At 34.8% G+C, this 20,370-nt stretch overlaps 2 protein-coding genes and 1 long non-coding RNA gene across 19 annotated transcripts in view; 1 reads left to right on the forward strand and 2 right to left on the reverse strand.

The window, feature by feature from the left end:
• Positions 1-20,370, forward strand: part of LOC127857100 (uncharacterized) — a 54,157-nt gene that overhangs the window by 25,004 nt on the left and 8,783 nt on the right. The window lies entirely within an intron of this gene.
• Positions 1-20,370, reverse strand: part of LOC127857094 (uncharacterized) — a 38,459-nt gene that overhangs the window by 3,172 nt on the left and 14,917 nt on the right. The window lies entirely within an intron of this gene.
• LOC127857086 (uncharacterized) overlaps positions 4,036-20,370 on the reverse strand; it is a 96,781-nt gene continuing 80,446 nt past the window's right edge. For 7 of the 13 annotated variants that reach the window (XM_052393430.1, XM_052393424.1, XM_052393432.1 and 4 more), the window contains 3 exons: positions 10,810-10,944; positions 9,233-9,320; positions 4,036-7,655 (listed from right to left, as the gene is read on the reverse strand). In XM_052393430.1, the coding sequence (XP_052249390.1) occupies positions 6,315-7,655; positions 9,233-9,310 (1,419 nt within the window). In that variant the 5' untranslated portion in view covers positions 9,311-9,320; positions 10,810-10,944 and the 3' untranslated portion in view covers positions 4,036-6,314. Of the gene's footprint in view, positions 7,656-9,232; positions 9,321-10,809; positions 10,945-13,262; positions 13,388-13,850; positions 13,911-20,370 lie in introns of those variants that run through there. The other 6 variants (XM_052393434.1, XM_052393437.1, XM_052393436.1 and 3 more) reach the window with 3 other exon arrangements.

A 20,370-nucleotide genomic window follows, 5' to 3' on the forward strand; every position in this document is an offset into this window, starting at 1 on the left:
CTTCATATAAGTTGCGAGCAGTCATTTCAAATTGAGTTTAAATTGTATGCATCGTTACGTTTGGATGGTTAACTGTCACAGTGGACAACGCTAAATGAAAACTTTTAACATGGTAACGTTCTATTATATCAGAGAGCTCTTGATGCCAATGGAACACTCAATGGGATAGTTGTCGAAGCAGGATGCGATCTTATGGGTTAAAGTTGTATTGGACATGGGTAACACTCTTTGAATGCCATATGTTCATTATTTAATTTAAATCTTGATAAATATCACATACAAGTTTTTCCTTTTTATAACTTTATAGTAGAAATTATACAAAAGGAGGAAACATTTGTTTAATCCAGAAACTCTATCAGGAGATAGTTGTCTTGATTTTGTGAGTCGCGTTCTGAGAAAACTGGGCTTAATGCATGTGCGTAAAGTGTCGTCCTAGATTAGCCTGTGCAGTCCGCATAGAAAGACACTTTCCGCCTAAACTTGATTTTCGGCAAGGAAGGACTTCCCTCAAACTAAAAATACCATAAAAGCGGAGAGTGTCGTCCCTGATAAGCCTGTGCGGACTGCACAGGCTAATCTGGGATGACACTTTACGCACATGCATTAAACCCAGTTTTCTCAGAACACGACTCTTATTAACATCTTTCATAACATAACACGCAGCATAAAAATATACTAAATTAACAGGGATCACCGTATTAGAACGGTCAACGCAAAGAATCGGGGATTAAAACCGGTTTGTAAATTAGCCGATCCGAATCAGGTTCCTCCTGATTTTGAACAACACACAAACAGCACACTGACAACAATTAGCAAATTATGTTTGATGAACAGAGACCATTAGACCTTATGTTTGATAAACAGAGACCATTAGACCTTATGTTTGATGAAAAGAGACCATTAGACCGTATGTTTGATGAACAGAGACCATAAGACATTATGTCTGATAAACAGAGACCATTAGACCTTTTGTTTGATGAACAGAGACCATTAGACCTTTTGTTTGATGTACAGAGACCATTAGACCTTTTGTTTTTCTCCTTCTCCGGTATACGAAGCAGTCAACGCTATATCTTTTACCCCATACCCTGAGGTCTGAATAATGAGTATCATATTTCGATTTTTTGCGACTATTTGCTTGCCTGAATCCAATTTTTCACGCTATTGTTGTTCATGTTTGTAATTCCGTTGTTATACGATTACAAGGGAAAAAAGAAGTCAATCCTATTTATATAAGCTAGATTGTTTCGTTAGCCTCAGCTTGTATGTAACATTCTCCGCTATCCTGGTAGAACGTGTACCTGATATCTACGGAGAAGATCTTCTAAAGGCTCCCTAGCTCGCAAGGGATGCTATGGAAAAGACGTTGAAAAACATACATGCATATAATACAGCAGACAATTATATGACCGCGTCTCTTAAACATAGGTTTATAGAATCTTCATATCTTAAAAACGCAGACAATGCGTATTTATTGATGTATCCGTATTATCTAGGATGCGCGTCTTGACCTAAGAGGTTTCTCTTCCCCGCGCATATCTGCCATTTAATGTAAAGTGTTTAAAATCTCGTGTTTTTGAGTACATAGAAACGCACTCCATTTAATGTCTTGACAAGCCATTATAAACCATACGGACGAAATACAAAAAGAGATAAATCTATCTGGATATCAATCTAAATCCTTTTGCAACCGAATGCTTGTGGAAAAGCATTCTTCTTTTTCTAAAGTGGCTGTATGTTATATTGTGTCGTGTTGTCAGTTATCTTCATAAAAAACATAGAACATTTCAAACTGTTCAATCTGTTCACGTAAACAATGCTTCATGGTTGTTTAATAAAAATCAACTGATAAATATATAACAGTATTTTGACGACAGCATTTTCAAGTATCATCCGCAATATAAATACTAAAGCTATTTTTAGGAATCGCAACTAAACTTCGATTTTGTTTTCGATGCGTCAATCTTTGAACATGTCCCTTTAAGAAGTCGTTTGCACTAGGAAATATGTGGATGAGTAGTGATATTCGATATGTCCTGAAGGAACTATTTTTCTTAGTCTGCAGGCTACAGATCAATAACTCGGTATATGAAATGACCCGCAAGCGGAAAACTGATGTGCTGTTTCCTGATAATTCAACCCCCGCTAATGGGTCATAATATAATTCTTTACGTGATCAATATCACTAGAGATGTTAACCGATTCGGGTTTAGCATTTTAGACGCTGTATTCTATGAAAATGAAAAGTAACACAAAAAGGTCCAACAAAAATACAATCAAACAATTACAACGATCCATCTATTCAACATTGTACTCATTGATCGTGGTCAATATTTCATTTGGTTGTATTCTTGCGCGTTTTGCATTCTTTTAGTGAGACCGTTACAGTGCACTCACTCAGGTACTCTTCAACAGATTAAACTCGCTTCAATATCGGTACCTAAATATCGTCAAACATAAAGGTCAGTGCCACGTTAATATTGGCGAACTATACTTTATCATAATATTCACATAGTCACAGAAGGTGTTAATAGTCATTATGCGGGATGACTTGTACTTGCATTTGTTTGCATGAAACACACGTAAAATATAGCAGTCACGGTATGCATGTCAGTGCATCTTACACGATGACTACTAAACGTAATACAATTCATTAAACAAACGTATGATATAACACTAGGGGTAGGTGTTCCAGTGCAAAATACGCAGTGACCGCTAACTGCATTATGATACTCTACACACACGCAAAATATAATCGTCTTTATGTACGGGGGCTATGACGTTTATCTTTGAAGCGGGATAACGAATGTATGCGCGGTTTGACACTGGCGGCTACCTCCGAAACAGCTAGATATATATCGAGACGCGTTCTGGGAAAACGGGGATTAATGTATGTGTGTGAAGCGTCCTTCGATATTATCATGTGCAGTCCGCACACATGCTAATCAGATACGATACATATAGCGTTAATGGTATTTTTCGTTGTAAAAAAGTATCTTCATATTAAGAATCCAGTTTAGGCGGAAAGTGGCTGATAAGCCTGTATGGTTTGCAAACTCTAAGCTGGAACGACGCTTTCAACATATGAATTATGCCCAGTTTTCGCAGTGCGCGGCTCACATCATTACCGCCCTGATATGCGCCCTTTATTAAGAATACCAATAAGGATTAAATATGTTCGTCAGAAAACGTTTCTCATGCACTTGATTAACCTTTATCGCGAATATTAACACCAAATAATCAAGCGCTGTACTTAAACGAGTCGCATTATGAGAAAACTGAGCATAATGCTTGTGCTTAAACGGATCTTAAGAAATGTAACGCTGTTACATTAACCAAGAACAAAACAGATGTGTCTACCTTGAATTGCACACAGTTTCTTCAGCTTATTTCTAAGCTTTATTATTAGTCGAGAAGCTGAGGAACCTTGTTCTGGCCATGAAAAAGTGCGCGTATTGATTTTACCATTGTACAGTGTCGATGACGTGAAATCACGACTTTGTATTTATTTGCACCCAAGCGCGACATATTAAATATTTGGAAAACACTTTTTATTTACATTCTAACATTTAAGATGAAATTGGCAACTCTGATTATCCGATTCGTAGAAATTGTTAAATATGACGTATTTATATTCTTAAACTTTCATGTTTTATCTATAGGTATATAATATTTAGTAAAGAAAAGTAAAGTTGCTCAAATGATAATACTTATCTCTTGACAGATGTAATATTGACGATGCAATAAGCGATTTAAAGGCTTTACGTTTATAAGACACACTGTAGTAGTATAAATATTCAGTAAGGCATCCGAAAAGCGAAATGGCGCCTACATTCTTACAGGAAGCATACAAAACCAAGAATATATCGTGGTTTTGTAACTGAGTTTAATTTGTATTGCTAATAAACATACAAAGTTACACCCTCGGAATGTAATCAGGCATCATGCATGTTTACATGGTTTGTCCTCCATCGCTCATACATTCAATGCAGAAAATTCCATTCCATTCATATGATTTACAACACAAAATGGGTATTTAGTATAAATTCAACAGTTTAATGGCCATAACATACGTGTAGTCAATGGCGTAAGAGTGATGTTAACTGGATACCTCTAATGAACTGTAATTCAAAAATGTGCTTATGCTTAACAATCATATACGTGTGACCAGAACATATCAGTGTTTATTAAATGCCATTTCAAATGCCATGGTAGAACATGTCCTTTTTCTCCCACAGTGCCCCTCACGATCCAACCGATACTGAACAATACAAAAACTACTAACATCTACGCCCGTGGACCTATAACCAAGCCAAGGACAGTGTCCTTCAGCACCGTGTAGCTGTTCATGGATGGTCCACGGCCGTTCAAAAACTCATATGCTCTTATATTGAGGCAAAAGTATCATAGCCAGAGTTGATCATGTATCTATGGACATCAGTCCACAGGTATGTAATGAACATCAAAGAAATTATAATTATATCATTAAAAAAAACTTTGACAAATCAATCATTTGGGTTATAAATAATCAAAATAATAACTCTGTACAGTAACTGTGAAAAGAACTTCAATTATTGGTAAGGAAATATATAATACGAGATTTATAATTATATAAATTACTTCCCTTGAAAATAATTGTCTGTAACAAATCTATATTTTTAGTAGCAAATAATTAAAAGCCACTACCGTGACTGTAGATTCACCACTCAAAATGTGCAGCTCCATGAGATACACATGCATGCCAAATAAATAAAGTGGCTATGTTCAATATTGAATAATTTTCTCCCTTTTTAAAGCTTATTGCTTCCTTTAAATCTGTATTTGTTACCATAGACCGTAAAGGATGACCTTGACCTTGACCTTTACCACAATTTGTTTTTCAAAAACACAATGCCGCCTACTGCGCCGCTTTGATAAATTTAGCAAAAATATATACGTGGGCAGGTCAGATAACTATGTCCATTTAAAGCTTATTACTTCCCATGACTTTGTTTTTTCGACCCTATACCTTGAAGGATGATGTTCACCTTGAAATTGTACCACTCAAAATGTGCAGCTCCATGAGATACACATGAATACAAAATATCAAGGTGCTTCAATATTTAAAAAGCTATGGCCAATGTTAAGGTTTTAGCACGACGCCTTCGGCGGACGGCGGACGACGAGCTGGCTATGACAATAGCTCGGGTTTTCTCCGAAAACAGCCTCGCTAAAAAACTAACAAAAAAAATAATAACAAAAGCATACACACGCTTAGAGCAAAACGAGATCAACGGTATAACTAGATTAAAGAAAATCAACCATTACGTTTATCATGTATGAAAATATTTTCGCATAAAAACATCAATACTATAACATATATCTTTGTATCTTTAGATTCAATACAAACTATGTGTTTTGATGAAAACAGATTATCCGTGTTCAATAAAAGTTTACATTCACTTGTCCAGTAAAAAACACGAGCAATTATACATTCACATGAGAAGTAGTTTAATCAATTTGCATAAAACAACTGTACTTTATTTCTTATTTGTGAATGCAACAATAGCGTAATTGAAGACATTTTAAAAATAGGAATGAACACAGATATGCACCATTTTTATCGATTAGTGCAAACATGTGTTCAATACTTTTTGATCAATATGACGAATCACAACAATGTTTCTATTCAACAAGAAAAACAAGAACATTATCAATACATTGTCAGTAACTGCCAGTAACACATATATTCATTCAGTGCAAATGTGTTAACAATACCAACCATAAACCAAGTGAACTTTTAGATAAGAAGATGAGATACAAATGACACAAATACACTTTATTTCCTAACATGCATACGCAAATAAACAAAAGTCACATTTCCACATACGTCGACAAAATGAATTACTACTATTAGTTCTCAAAAGAAATATTTGCATAACTTGAAATTATACCGTTGGTTTCCAAGCGCGAAACGTACATATTTTGTTAAGATATATACAATATAGCAAAATTACTTTACATTACTTTACTTAACTACTGTTATCTATGTGATTGACATTTTTTAATAAAGTGTATCGAAATTTATTGTTTCGGTAAAGTTTACAGTCTACTGTAAACAAATCTTTTGTAAAATTGTGAACATTTTTAAGAAGTGAAACGAACGTGTTCAAGTCAAACATCAATTACTAAAAAATCACTATTACGATAAGTTGTATAATTTTCACGTTCTTGGCAACAATGATCGGTGATTCGTTAAAGATAATATGTACTCAAAAGTTATAAATAAGTGTTGTCCGCGCCTCGTTACTGATCTATTGATCATCATTCACGTTTTACATCAAAATTCTATCAAAAATAGCATCCGCGTTGATAACTCGAGTCCCTTCCATTCTCATTCTCACGCCAACATCCGTTAAAACCTCGTCTATTCGTCTCTGTAATGCCTGCAAAATCGCATCGGTATAGTCAATCTTCCCGTTCTCATCTCTGCAGATTACCGCTCTGTTCATGTACATGAGCATCAGCAACTCCAGCTCAATTCTCCTCCCGTTGTACCATCGGAATGGTTCAGGATGAGCAATAAGAGCTTTTCGTATCTTTGGAAGTCTAAGTATCATCTTCGGACCTTCATTGAGCATATCTGTAATCGTTGATATCCATGTGCGTTGCTGTTCCCTATCCAGTCCAGAGGTTGCCATCAAATTCCTTTCTGGAATCATATAGTATGGTAGCTCTAAGGTGATCAATGCAACTCTAAGCGCATCCAATGCTTCGTGCAACCACTGCAAAATACTTTTTTTATGAAACGAGGCTTGAGGATTATTTTCCGCCATCCATAAAACGATGTTTTTCAATGTGTACGATGAAACTTCTTTCTTACGTGGATGTAATACATCGTTCTTTATCATTTTCAATAAAACATACAATTTAGTTTGAGTGTCGTTAAGATTGCTAATTAGTTCGATCTCACCGGCGTTAAAACACACTCTCCATTCAACATGTTGATATTCGCTTCCTTTAAATCCAACAGGCGTAAGAAATGCCCCAAGTGATACGACCCTCTGAACGGCTTCCGGTGGCGGCCAGTGGCGAGGTCTTGCGGCCCATTTTGACAGAATGTTGGGGCAGTAGTAATGTAATGCATGTACATGGTCACTGTGCATGTGTCCACTCATTGTACTCGGAATTGACGGTCCCGCACGCTCATGCTGCACCATGCCCTCAGCCAAGCGTTCGTTCGACCAGTTATTAACAAACAAGTCACTGCTCAAAAGTTCGCGACCATATCCGTCATCACAAAACGCATCATGTACGTGCCTGTGAATTGTTGTACCGAGTCTCTCCAGTAGCAGTCTACAGTGACCATGGTAACTCCTGCGGCTGAGTGATCTCAACACGGTTATCTCCCCAGGAAAGGCACTTGACTTTACGTCATCTTCTAAACAGAATACTCTATTATTTACAATCAGTTTATCCACATCACTTTCCAAGAAGCTGCTCAGCCCCTCACCTTTGCTACCCGTAATAATATACGTGGCTGCTCCACATACCCGTGCAGTTAACAGCTTGCCTGACTCCCGATATGCGTCTCTCCGAGCCTGTATTATCTCCTGTCCGTAACCGAGCCAGCTCAGTATAGTGCATGTCTCAACGGAGGTATTTTCCCACTGAATCTAAAAAACGTTTCAATTAGAAACACGCTACATGTCATAAATAACATTACATCGTTAGTAGTCAAATAAATCAGCGATACTAAAATTATTCCAATTTAAATTATTCTTTTACGGCCATACCATTCGATGTATTATCAATTTAAAATTCTAACACGGCACGCGACTTGTTTTCTATAGACAAAGAAGGAAATCAAGCGTGGGTTATTCTGCAATAACTTATGGGCGGAGCTTAATGTTTCGAAAATAGTTCCGAATAAATAAAGAAAATATTGCAGTAAAATGCACGTGCTAAAACCCGCTCTGAAAGAAATGTAATAAATGTAGCATGTATAAATGTAATGAAATAACAAATTGTATATTTGGTGATAAGTGGCATAACCACACCTACAAAGAATGTTATTGGTTAGGAAGCGTAATTCAGAAAACATTTATAGCATGTCAGCTTTTCAGTAGCATCAATAAACGTGCCGTCATTAAGTTTCTACGATTGTTGTTTTCAATGAAAGTGACGTCATTTGCAAAATATTTATGAATGAAAACGACGTCATATGTTTGTACACATCAATGACGTCACTAAATAGTGAACTTTGTACTAAGAAAGGCGGAGTATTGAAAAATATAGTTACGTCCTAAAGCTTGAACCAAATCAATCAGAATCGTGTTAGAATCGAAATAATATTTTTCTATAATGGTTTGTTGTCGAATAATCCACAGTAAGTTGTATAGATGCGTGTTATTTCGCACTCGTGATTTAATTCCTACGCATCAATACTCCTTACTGTGGGTTATTCGACAACAAACCATGATAGAAAAATATTATTTCTTAAGTATTATCTTGTGAAAATATATTACAATTTCGTGTGCATGTTCTCAGTAAATAATCCAATAGTCGGTAAAAGTATTGCCAACCATGAATTAATTAATAAATTGAATTAAGTGGATTGAAATAAAGACACTGAAAATATAGACGGTAATCAACGACAAGTTCATATATATTTATGACATCCATTCATAAACATACTAAACATATAATGTTTAAATCTCTATTATCTGAAATTGCAAATGCGGAACGAATAATGTTATAACTATTGATAATAAACTAAATTGCTATGGTTAAAGCTGCATAATTTAACGAAATTATATAAACTTTCATTGTTATGTCTGTAAATACAATATATTGATGTTTAAATAGTTTTTTTTAATAATTTGAAAGAAAACTGTGAAAAACGTTTGCCAAAAAGTAGTGTCGTACTTTGGCACGTGCAGGCACTGAAAAGTGGTTATAAGAAGATTCATGAGAACGGATGTATTAATTTTTAATGTTTCACATTTTGTACAGAAGTAAAGTATTTAATTTGGGACCAATTATTGATATACAGTATAAATTTACCGTTGTTCTTTTTTCTAAAGATGTTAACGTTTATCTGCCTTTAGTTATGCAAACATTAAACATCTAGATTGAAATGTCATTAAGAAATATAATAGGGGTAGGGGAAACGCAGACATCTAAACGGGAAAACAATGCGTTAATTGTCATTGTGTACTGGACACAAACTGCACTCGACTTATCATCTTACCAGGTCTTGTTTGCTGGACACACTGCCCTGTCTTGGGAATCTTTCCGGTTCATCAGGTCTTGTGCCACTTTCAGCCATCCATACAGTGCTGAAGTGAGATATTTGATAAATATAGGATCTTGCATGAGTGGTCGTTTTGTATTGAATTTATTAAACTCATCTTATAACATGACCTAGGCTCCAGGAGTGAAATAACGTAATGCTCAATTTTGTTTACTACATGGGTGTTATTACACTAGTTATATAAATGTGAAATGACGTCATTTTTGTGACGAAATGAAGTCATTATTCCAGCAAATTTCTTTAGTTAAACTCTTTAACACTGTAATAAAAGGTGAAAAGGGCATAAAATAAAGAGTAAATGTGTTGGTCATGTTATAAATAGAATCTTAGATTCGTGGTCATTTTGTATTGAATTTATTAAACTCGTCATCTATATAAAGATAAAAACTCGGCAAGCCTCGTTTTATCTTTATTTAGATGACTCGTTTAATAAATTCAATACAAAACGACCACTCATGCAAGATCCTATATATCTCAATAAAGATAAAAACGAGCCTTGCCGAGTTTTTATCTTTATTTAGATGACGAGTTTAATAAATTCAATACAAAAATACCACAAATCTAAGATTCTATTTATAACATGACCAACAAATATTCTCTTGATTGTATGCTCTTTTCACCGTTTTTTCACATTGTTAAAGAGTTTAACTGAAGAAATTCGCTGGAATAATTATGTCATTTCGTCACAAAAATGACGTCATTTTACAGTTATATAACTAGTGTAATAACACCCGTGTAATAAACAAAATTGAGCATTACGTTATTTCATTCCTGCAGCGTAGGCCTTGTTATAAACTGATATGGACAAGAATATGTGATATAGTTCGGGTAATTGTCATGAAATACAAATCAATATTTTTAACACGATCACGAATACGCGTGCATGTACATATAAACTGATCATAGCTGACACGTTGCAGTACATAAGTTTAAGTTATGTTATGTAACGTTAACAATACTGCTTTTCAATAAAATGCAAATAAGATGGCTTCTGCCCGTGTTAAAGACACGTCTTATATGAAACCTGCCTTACCTTATACATCACAATTGATTTATTAGCCTAGTCAGGTAATATGCCGGTTGAATGACTCAAGTTAAATAAAAAACATTACGTCTCTAATATACCTGGGCGAGCAAAATGAATAGTTTTCCAAAAGAAAAATTCGTTCAACGGCCTCTTATATATCCCAATCTTTCAAATAAAAGGAAGTAAAATGGAAGTAAATATAGAATTTTATTTTACTGATATTGTAACATACACTGCATGGTGTGTTCGATGCCACGAACTAAACTAGTAGTAAAATAATACACTTGATGAAGTGGGAACATTTATTGCTACTTTTATGCGCTTACCTCATGCAATGGACCAACATATTACAGTAATTAATGGAGTTGTCGTTAATGTATTTTCCTCTTACTTATCTGCGTTAATGTATACAATTAAGTTTAAGTCATTATATATTGAACAAAAGTGTTATTATGATTACTCAATACAATGGCAGATAATATAATACCGTGCCCTTGACCGATCAGTAAGGTTGTTCTTCGGCGCGGAATGTTTGAAAACTGCAGTAACGCACGCGACTTGTGTTGATATGGCATGTGGACCGCCACGTAGCTAGTTTAATCAAGAGTTTTTAGATGTCGTCCTGCAAAATAATAAGAATATTTTTTACGCAATAGAAAAAAAGAACATTTCAAAAGAGCATCTGTAACACATTATATGATATACATTAAAGTATAAATGTGCATGCTTCAATTTATAAAATTAGTTCAATACTTCATTTTAAAACAACATGAGAAACTATATAACACTCTTCAATATTTGAGTTTGCTGAACGAAAAGGACGTAATCTGAACAATGACATGCGTGAATAAATATTATCAGTTTGCTATCGGTTACATGCCGCATGAATTTAAGTAAACTTTTAACATGTACTGAGAACATAAAATCAAAACTGTTATATAGTTTTGCTGCTTTTGAATTTATTTAAGAAGTTGTTTAATGATCTCATTATTTTCGACGGTGCCATTTTATTTTACGTTGAACATTTACCGTCGACATTTATATGTTAATGTCGCAATTACCGTAACAGAAATACACCTTTTTAAGGCTCAGTGTGGTTGAGCCTCAAGTGAAAGTTAAAACACGAAACCTGCAGACGCCTCACGAAACTTGGATTCAAACATTTAAGCTGTTAACTTGAATAATTTGAAGCTAGTCCAGTAGTTAATTCAACGATATTACAAAGTATTCACGAACAGAACGCGATGCAGTGACTTTTTATATTAACACGTTCATCTGCACCTGTTCGGGTTGAAATTTATATAATCACAATTCCTATGCCTATAATCAATGTTCAACCGCATTTAAGAAATAAAAAAATGCCAACTTAATATTAGGCGATTAAAATTGAAAGCATACATCTCCACAGTAAAAATAACGCCCGGAGATTTTCGATACTCACGACACCTAATGAAAGCAAACAACACAAGTAGTTTTACTAATGATAACTTAAATTTCCAGGCAATATCGGCAGATTAAATGACACTAGCATAAATAACCGCGACCGCGAGCAGAGATGAGATAAAACGGTTGGTCACTTATTCCATATAAAAAATACATGGCATACACAATCAATGAAAACTTAACATATTTATCAACGTTACCAGTCTTTGGCCGATAAACTAACCACAGCGATCATAGATGACCAATGTGTGATACACCTTTTTCAATACTGTGTATACCAGAAGTCATATAACGGTGATCACGCAATCTTAGGTATATGTTACTGCACCCGATTCAAACTTATAATCATTAACGAATTAGCCTGTCATGTGGTTCATGAGATAATGAGACCCACATACATTATAAGTATATCTGGACAATGCATTTCACAAATAAATTGATTAGATTGTCATAACCACAAATGTGGTTTATTACTTGTTCAAGTTTATGTTCAAATACCTATATGTACGACAATAATCCATATAACTTAATATACATATGTAAGTATCCATTTAATACCTTAGCTCGCATGTAGTCACACATAAACTTGACAAGCGAGACATGCGTGTTTTTTTCAGATTTATAATTGTTTGAATATATGTATTCCAAATTAATCGTGTAAATGAACCAGTATGTTTGGAGATACTTCTAATAGCGGTAGAGTTCGGCGTTGTTTTCGTACAGACACGGGGCCTTCCATACGTGTTTATCATTGTTTGGTTAAAATACCCCGGTGACTTGATAGTGTAGAGTAAATCAACATTATAAACTCGACCGAACTACGTAGAAAGACCATACAGAGACATTTCTACTTGAGGCAATATTATAAATTAATTGTATGATTGTAATTCAAAGCATAATAAAATCGGACATCGGAAATAAAGATTACTGAATTTATCAATTGTTATAATAAATTTAATTACTCCAAAATACCTTAAAAATATGCCCGAATTGTTCCATAATAATATATTAGTTAAGCAGTGTCATGTATCTGAAAGTAATGAATTGTTTTATCTGGAATTTTTATTCTTCAAGCCGTGAACTTCGCTACCAGGAATTTTCCTTCCTCAACCCGTAAACTTGCCGATTTAATATGATATTTTATGTAATATATATTTAACTTGTTATTACACATTCGCCAACCGTTTTGCCGGAATTCATACAGAATTTGACAAGTACCATGGCTATTGATAAGCAAAATATGTAACTTCCATTGCAGGAAAAAACATTTCACATGGAACAGTGATTTTTTTTCAATTTGCAAAGCTCTCACTTTTGAATATAACTAATACTTTTAAGTGTGTTAATATTAATTTAAACTTGCGCTTTTGTAAACAAGAAAACTAAACTGTAGAGTATAACGTAATTATAAATAGCTGACGTGCCTTTAGCCCTCCGATATCAGGTCATGTTGTTAATATTGAACATAACACTTAATATAATCTGGATAAGCCGTACCGATTTCGGTTGATTACAGCACAATATATTCAGTCAAATCTTTGCATTCGTCAATTTTGCATTTAGAAAGAAGATGAAGTTTTAACGTTATCATAAACGTACTGGATCAACATTTTAAATAAAGACACGCAGACATGAACACAAATTTTGTTCGGAACGCATGCTAATAAAATAAACACATCTTCGTCACTCAGACTGCAATCCGCCATGCATTCTGAACGATGACATCAGTCAATTATACTACTCAAACAAAAATGTCAAACCCGTGAGGGGAATCCCCTTGAAATGAGAGACGGTTATTTTTAGAAATGTATATTCATGTCAGAAATTATAAATATGGGCTTCGTTTCATCTTACCATCGCATTAATGTATTACAGTTTACAAAGCTATTGCAATATTTATAAGCCGAGAACAAACACAATAAATATAGACTTTAATTACACCAAACACTTATATTTTCCTTTTACAATTAAAGAAGTCACTTTCGATTTCAAACTATGAACAATTAGGTTAAAAGCGAAATACTTTTACATAACCTTCGCGTTTCACGTAGATGTACGCGTAACGAATAAATAATAAATCCTTACCATAAAGAACATACTTGGAGAACAATAGTTAATTATAATATCATATTTAGTTCGCTTAAAGGGGCCTTTTCACAGATTTTGGCATTTTTTAAACTTATTCATTAAATGCTTTATATTGATAAATGTAAACATTGGATCGTAAAAGCTCCAGTAAAAAATCAAGAAAACATTTAAAAAAAGGAAAAGAACATTGCCCGGAGCAGGTTTCGAACCAGTGACCCCTGGAGTCCTGCCAGAGTCCTGAAGTAAAAACGCTCTAGCCTACTGAGCTATTCCGCCGAGTATACATTGTTGGCGTATTTTATACCTTATATAAGCAATCTTCGTAGTTTCACAAAATTTAACGACAAAAACAGAACTCTCCAAATTATTCAATCGTTTCGCGTTGCAACGCTTTATAATTTTAAGGTTTTAAAATCGTAAAAAGATGCATATAATGGCTATATTAGAGCATGGTTAATGTTCAGAATTACTGTTTCCTCACAAATATCATAACTAAAACGAAAACTTACGAATCTGAAACAACTTTTTTCAATTTTGTCAATTTACCAAAGCGTGAAAAGATCCCTTTAAACTATACACTTCGTCATAAGACAAACATCTCCAAGTGGTTACTTCCCCTCGATAACAGAAAGGTTACACACCACTAACACAGTCTTTTAACGTGTCTACCTCCGTGTAATCTCAGCCGTAATAGACACCACGTTCCGATAATTTATTCGAATATTTCGATTTTAAAACTAATGTTAATAGTATGTATTTATTAAATAGAGTAACTTGTCCGTGTTTTACTGTAAACTATGTTTTAAACGTTAACGTTTGAAAAGAAAAATGCACACACATGTGCATAATATTTAAAACGCTCCATACTGAAATTATAAATGCAATGGCTACCGTTTTACCTGTTTGTGGGTTGTAACTTTGACCAAGTGTTTGATTAAATTTCGCGATATAATATCCCAAAGGTTCAATATTTCAATCGTCATATGATTTGAAAGGTTGGTGTGAATTCAGGTTGATGTCGTTCAACAATAGGCCGTAATCATTTTAACAAACTTCATCTTGTATCGATCTAGTCACGGATATTAAAAATTGGTTTTATTTGTAAGTCGGGGCTCTTTCTATAGTAATTTAGAGCAAACGATTTTTCTAATATCCAAGCGCGTGGGTATTGTGGCGTAAGGCTATTTCAATTGTATTGTATTGCTGTGGTATTTCGATAAAATTGAAGCGCGCGGTTCTTTCTGTTGTATTGTAGCCTGGGGTTCCTACTGCAGTATTGTATCGTAGGGCTCTTTCTGTAGCATTGTAGAGTGGAACTCCTTCTTTATTATTGTAAGTAGCGGCTCGTTCTGTAATATTGTAGGGAGCGGCTCTTTCTGCGGGGTTTGTTCTATAGTATTTTATAATATTGTTGTTCTATAATATTGTTACACATGACTATTTGTGCAGTATTAAGCACTGTACCCTTTCTGCAGTATGTAGCGCGGAGCTTTTTCCACAATATTATATCGCGGGGCTCTATCTGTAGTATTGTAGCGCGGGACTCTTTCAATAGTATTGCAGCGCGGATGTTTTTATAAATTATTGTAGCGCGGTACTATATCTTTAGTATTGTACTATATCTATAGTATTGTCGCTCGGTGCCCTTTTCATAGTATTTTACCGCGGGTTTATTTCTATAATATTTTACCACGGGGCACTTTCTATAATAGATAAATGCGGGATTCTTTGCGTAGTATTTTACCGCGGGGTAAGTTTTAAAGTAATCTAGCGTAGGGCTCTTTCTATAGTGTCCTAGCGCGGGACTCATTATTCAGTATTTAAGCGCGAGGCTTGTTCTATAGTATTGTGGCAAGGGGGACTATTAAAGCGCGGGACTCTTTCTATAATTTGTAGCGCGAGACTTTTTCCATTTTATATCTCGGGACTCGTTTGATCGTATTGTAGCTCGATGCTTTTTGAATAGCCATTTAGACTATTTCTATAAAATTGAAGCGCGTGGATCTTTCTATTATATTAAAGCGCGGGGCTTTTTGTTTAGTATTGTAGCGCGGGGTATGTTCAAAAGTATTGTAGCGGATGGCTCATTCTTCAGCAGTATTTTAGCGCAGGACTCTTACTATAGTATTTTAGCGCTGGATTCTCTGTGTAGTACTGTAGCGTTTAGGTTCTTTCTTTATAAAGTATTGCAGCTTGGAGCTTTATCTATAGTATTGTATCCCAAAAATTAACATTGTAGCGCGGGATGCTTTCTATAGAATTGTAGTACGGGATTGTTTATATAGCATTGAAGTATGAAACGTTTGCTACAGTATAGTCGCGCGGAATTATTTCCATAGAAGAGTAGCGCGGGGCTCTTTATATAGTATTATATAGCGCGAGATATCTTCTTTAGCATTGTGGCGGGATTCTCCATTTAGTTTTTTTAGCGCGGGGGTCTTTTTGAAGTTTTGTATCTTGGGGCTCTGTCTGTATGTTATAGCGCTGGGCTATTTCTATAGTATTGTTACATGGAGCACTGTCTTCAGTATTGTAGCGCACGGCTCTTGCTATATTATTGTAGCGTGTGACTGTTACTGTAGTATTGTAGCGCGGGACTATATATGTAGTATTGTATCACGGGGCTCTTTCTACAGTATTTATCAAGGTGCTCTTTATGTAGTAATGTAGCGCGGGACCCTTTCTATAATATTGTAAAGGGGGGCTCTTTTTAATAATATTGTAGCCGAACCTCTCTATGTAGTATCTTAGCACGGGGATCTTTCTATATTATGTATTGCGGGGCTTTGTCTATAATATTGTAGCGCGGTGCTCTTTCTGTTTGATTGTAGAGCGAGCCTCTTATATAATATTGTAGGGCCGAATTCTTTGTATAATATAGTAGTTTGTATTATATAGTAGCACGGGATTTGTTTCTTTATTGTTGTGAGGCGTAGACATTCCCATAGCATGTAGGCGCCTGTCTCTTGATATAGTAGGATTGCGCTTGATTCTGTCTATGGTAGTGTTGCTTGGATCACCGTGCGTAAAATTGTAGCGTTGGGCTTTGTATGTAGTATTGTAGCACGGGACTACTTCTGTAGTATTTAATCGCGGGGCTCTTCTTTAGTATTGTAGATTGCAGCTCTTTCTGTAGTATTGTAGCGCGGGACTCTTTCTATAGTATTGTAGCGCGAGACTAATTATGTAATATTGAAGGGCGGGCTCTTTCAATAATATTGTTGCGCTGGTATCTTTCTATAACATTGTATGGCGGGAAGATTTCTATATTAATGTATAGCAAGCTTTGTTTCTTTAATATTGTTGCGCGATGCTCTATATGTAGTGTTGTAACACGGGACTCTGTATGTAGTATTTTAGCGAGATAGTCGTAACGTACTATTTTAGAGCTTGATTTTTCAATAGTATGGTAACACGGGACTCTATCTATAGTATGTAAGTGCGATAGTCGTTAAGTACTATTTTAGAGCTTGACTGTAGCGCGGGGCTCTGTATTGTGTATTGCAGCCATTGCAGCCTTCAACTATGAAAGTAATATTGTAGCGCGGGATTGTTTCTGTAGTATTGTTGCATGTGGAACTTTGGACCTTTGGGAATTTCAGTATTATTGTTTATCGTTGTAATGTAGCAATTGGCTTTTATGTAGGCCTTTCGCGTGGGATTATTGTTTAGCATTTTAGAACGGGGCTCTCTAAAGTGTAGTGTACAGCTGAATCTTGGTTTGTAGTGTTTAAATAGCTCGGGACTCTTTCTTAATCATCGCACATCGTAAAAAATACTTTAAATTGCTATTATGTCTTTCTGAACATTTTGTGTTTGCTAGCTGGCCGATGTAACGTTTATCGCACGATTTGAATATAATTATTTTTCTTACGGTCTTAATAATAAAATTCATTATGGCAAACACGCTCAATAATTTATAACATAATTTATTTGAGATTAAGCCTTACACAATATTTTTATCGTTTAATTACTTCAAATTTGCTGTATTAATTTTGGTAAATCATTATAAAGCACTATAAAGTGCATTATTTTATATTGGCATTTATTGGATGAACTTAAATGTCCTCCTGAACGACATTACCTTATTACCACATGACGTTCGTGCCCTGTATATGTGTAATTCATACAATTCAAGAAAGCTTTGCCGTAACCTGACTACTTATAAATGTATTGTATGACATAAACACAAACTGAATGGTTGGTGTGGTACTGTAATGTAATGCACACTCATAAATACAATATGCTTCTGATCCAGAGATCTCCGCATAGTTCAGTTTAATCTATATGAATATAGGCCTTACTGTGATCCAGAGATATCCGCATAGTTCAGTTTAACCTATATGTATATAGGCCTTACTTTGATCCAGATATCTCCGCATAGTTCAGTTTAATCTATATGTATATAGGTCTTACTCTGATCCAGATATCTCCGCATAATTCAGTTTAACCTATATGTATATAGGCCTTACTCTGATCCAGAGTTATCCGCATAGTTCAGTTTAATCTATATGTATATATACGTCTTACTCTGATCCAGATATCTCCGCATAATTCAGTTTAATCTATATGTATATAGGCCTTACTCTGATCCAGAGATATCCGCATAGTTCAGTTTATTCTATATGTATATAAGCCTTACTCTAATCCAGAGATATCCGCATAGTTCAGTTTAATCTAAATGTATATAAGCCTTACTTTGGTCCAGAGATCTCCGCATAGTTCAGTTTAATCTATATGTATATAGGCCTTACTGTGATCCAGATATCTCCGCATAATTCAGTTTATTCTATATGTATATAGGCCTTACTCTGATCCAGAGATATCCGCATAGTTCAGTTTATTCTATATGTATATAAGCCTTACTCTAATCCAGAGATATCCGCATAGTTCAGTTTAATCTAAATGTATATAAGCCTTACTTTGATCCAGAGATCTCCGCATAGTTCAGTTTAATCTATATGTATATAGGCCTTACTGTGATCCAGATATCTCCGCATAATTCAGTTTATTCTATATGTATATAGGCCTTACTCTAATCCAGAGATATCCGCATAGTTCAGTTTATTTTATATGTATATAAGCCTTACTCTAATCCAGAGATATCCGCATAGTTCAGTTTAATCTATATGTATATAAGCCTTACTGTGATCCAGAGATATCCGCATAGTTCAGTTTAGTCTATATGTATATAAGCCTTACTCTTATCCAGAGATATCCGCATAGTTCAGTTTATTCTATATGTATATAGGCCTTACTCTAATCCAGAGATATCCGCATAGTTCAGTTTAACCTATATGTATATAAGCCTTACTCTGATCCAGAGATATCCGCATAGTTTAGTTTATTCTATATGTATATAGGCCTTACTCTAATCCAGAGATATCCGCATAGTTCAGTTTAACCTATATGTATATAAGCCTTACTCTGGAAAAACCTGGGTTTTCTCATAGCGAAGTTCATTTATCTAAGGTCAAATGCATTTAATTTCTTAATATCATTGAAACTATTTCGAGACCGTTTCCTGGGTGAAATCAGTATTTAGAGAACCGTCATATGTCGAAGATGAAAATCCCGCTGTACACAACTTGCACTACCGATTGAGCTACATGTAACGAGACTGCTTCTTGCATCACACGCAATCAAAAGTTTGGATTGCGACTGTATACCATTATGTAACAGAGCATGCGCGTTTCAATTTTGAGCTGTTGGAATTTCCAATAAAATTACCCATACGAGTTACTACGTATTCTTCAAATCTTTTGTGGTGAATTCTTAAATGAGCAAGACAATTGGATTATGTGTATACACCGTTTGAATTGATACAAATGATTCGTATTGATCTTTATAACGGATTCGTGTAAGTTAACTTTCTTTAATATGTTATTTATTAGAACTTAAGTTGTTCGAAATATATGTTAACATATAACCATTACTTAAGTTTAGGAATTCTAATTTGCACTATTTAAATAAATGGATTTTTCAGAAACTTTTGTTTCTGTCATAATATTCCATTATTTATCATACTACTACATTAATTTCTGCCTGATATAACGAAGTCTGATTTATTTATTTAATGGGTGTATACCATATTACTTAGGATCAACAATACAATTATCCTTTCTGGTACAATATAATAAGATTCTACAAAAAAAAAAAAACAGCTTGATACCAATAATTTATATATTTTAGAAAACAAATACAACAAAAACCGCAAACAACATATTTCATTATTATTTAGCACATCATATTCATTGCGGCTAAAACTGAAACGTTGCATCATGTTTTAATTGCGTTTCATTTTAAACAGGGGCGTAGCGGTATGATACACAGAAAACAGCAATTCTCGCCGTCTTTTTATTCTAAGCCTCATCTGATATGTTACACAAAGAACAGGCAGTAACACATTAATCTCTATATATTTCAGACTAGAGCGACACTAGCAGTTGAGTAAATTTAAACAGCAATTCTCATACTCAGTTTGGGCTAACTTTGCGAATTATTAACGACTAAATGT

Source organism: Dreissena polymorpha, chromosome 14 (assembly GCF_020536995.1).
Source record: "Dreissena polymorpha isolate Duluth1 chromosome 14, UMN_Dpol_1.0, whole genome shotgun sequence".
Lineage (NCBI taxonomy): Eukaryota > Metazoa > Mollusca > Bivalvia > Myida > Dreissenidae > Dreissena > Dreissena polymorpha.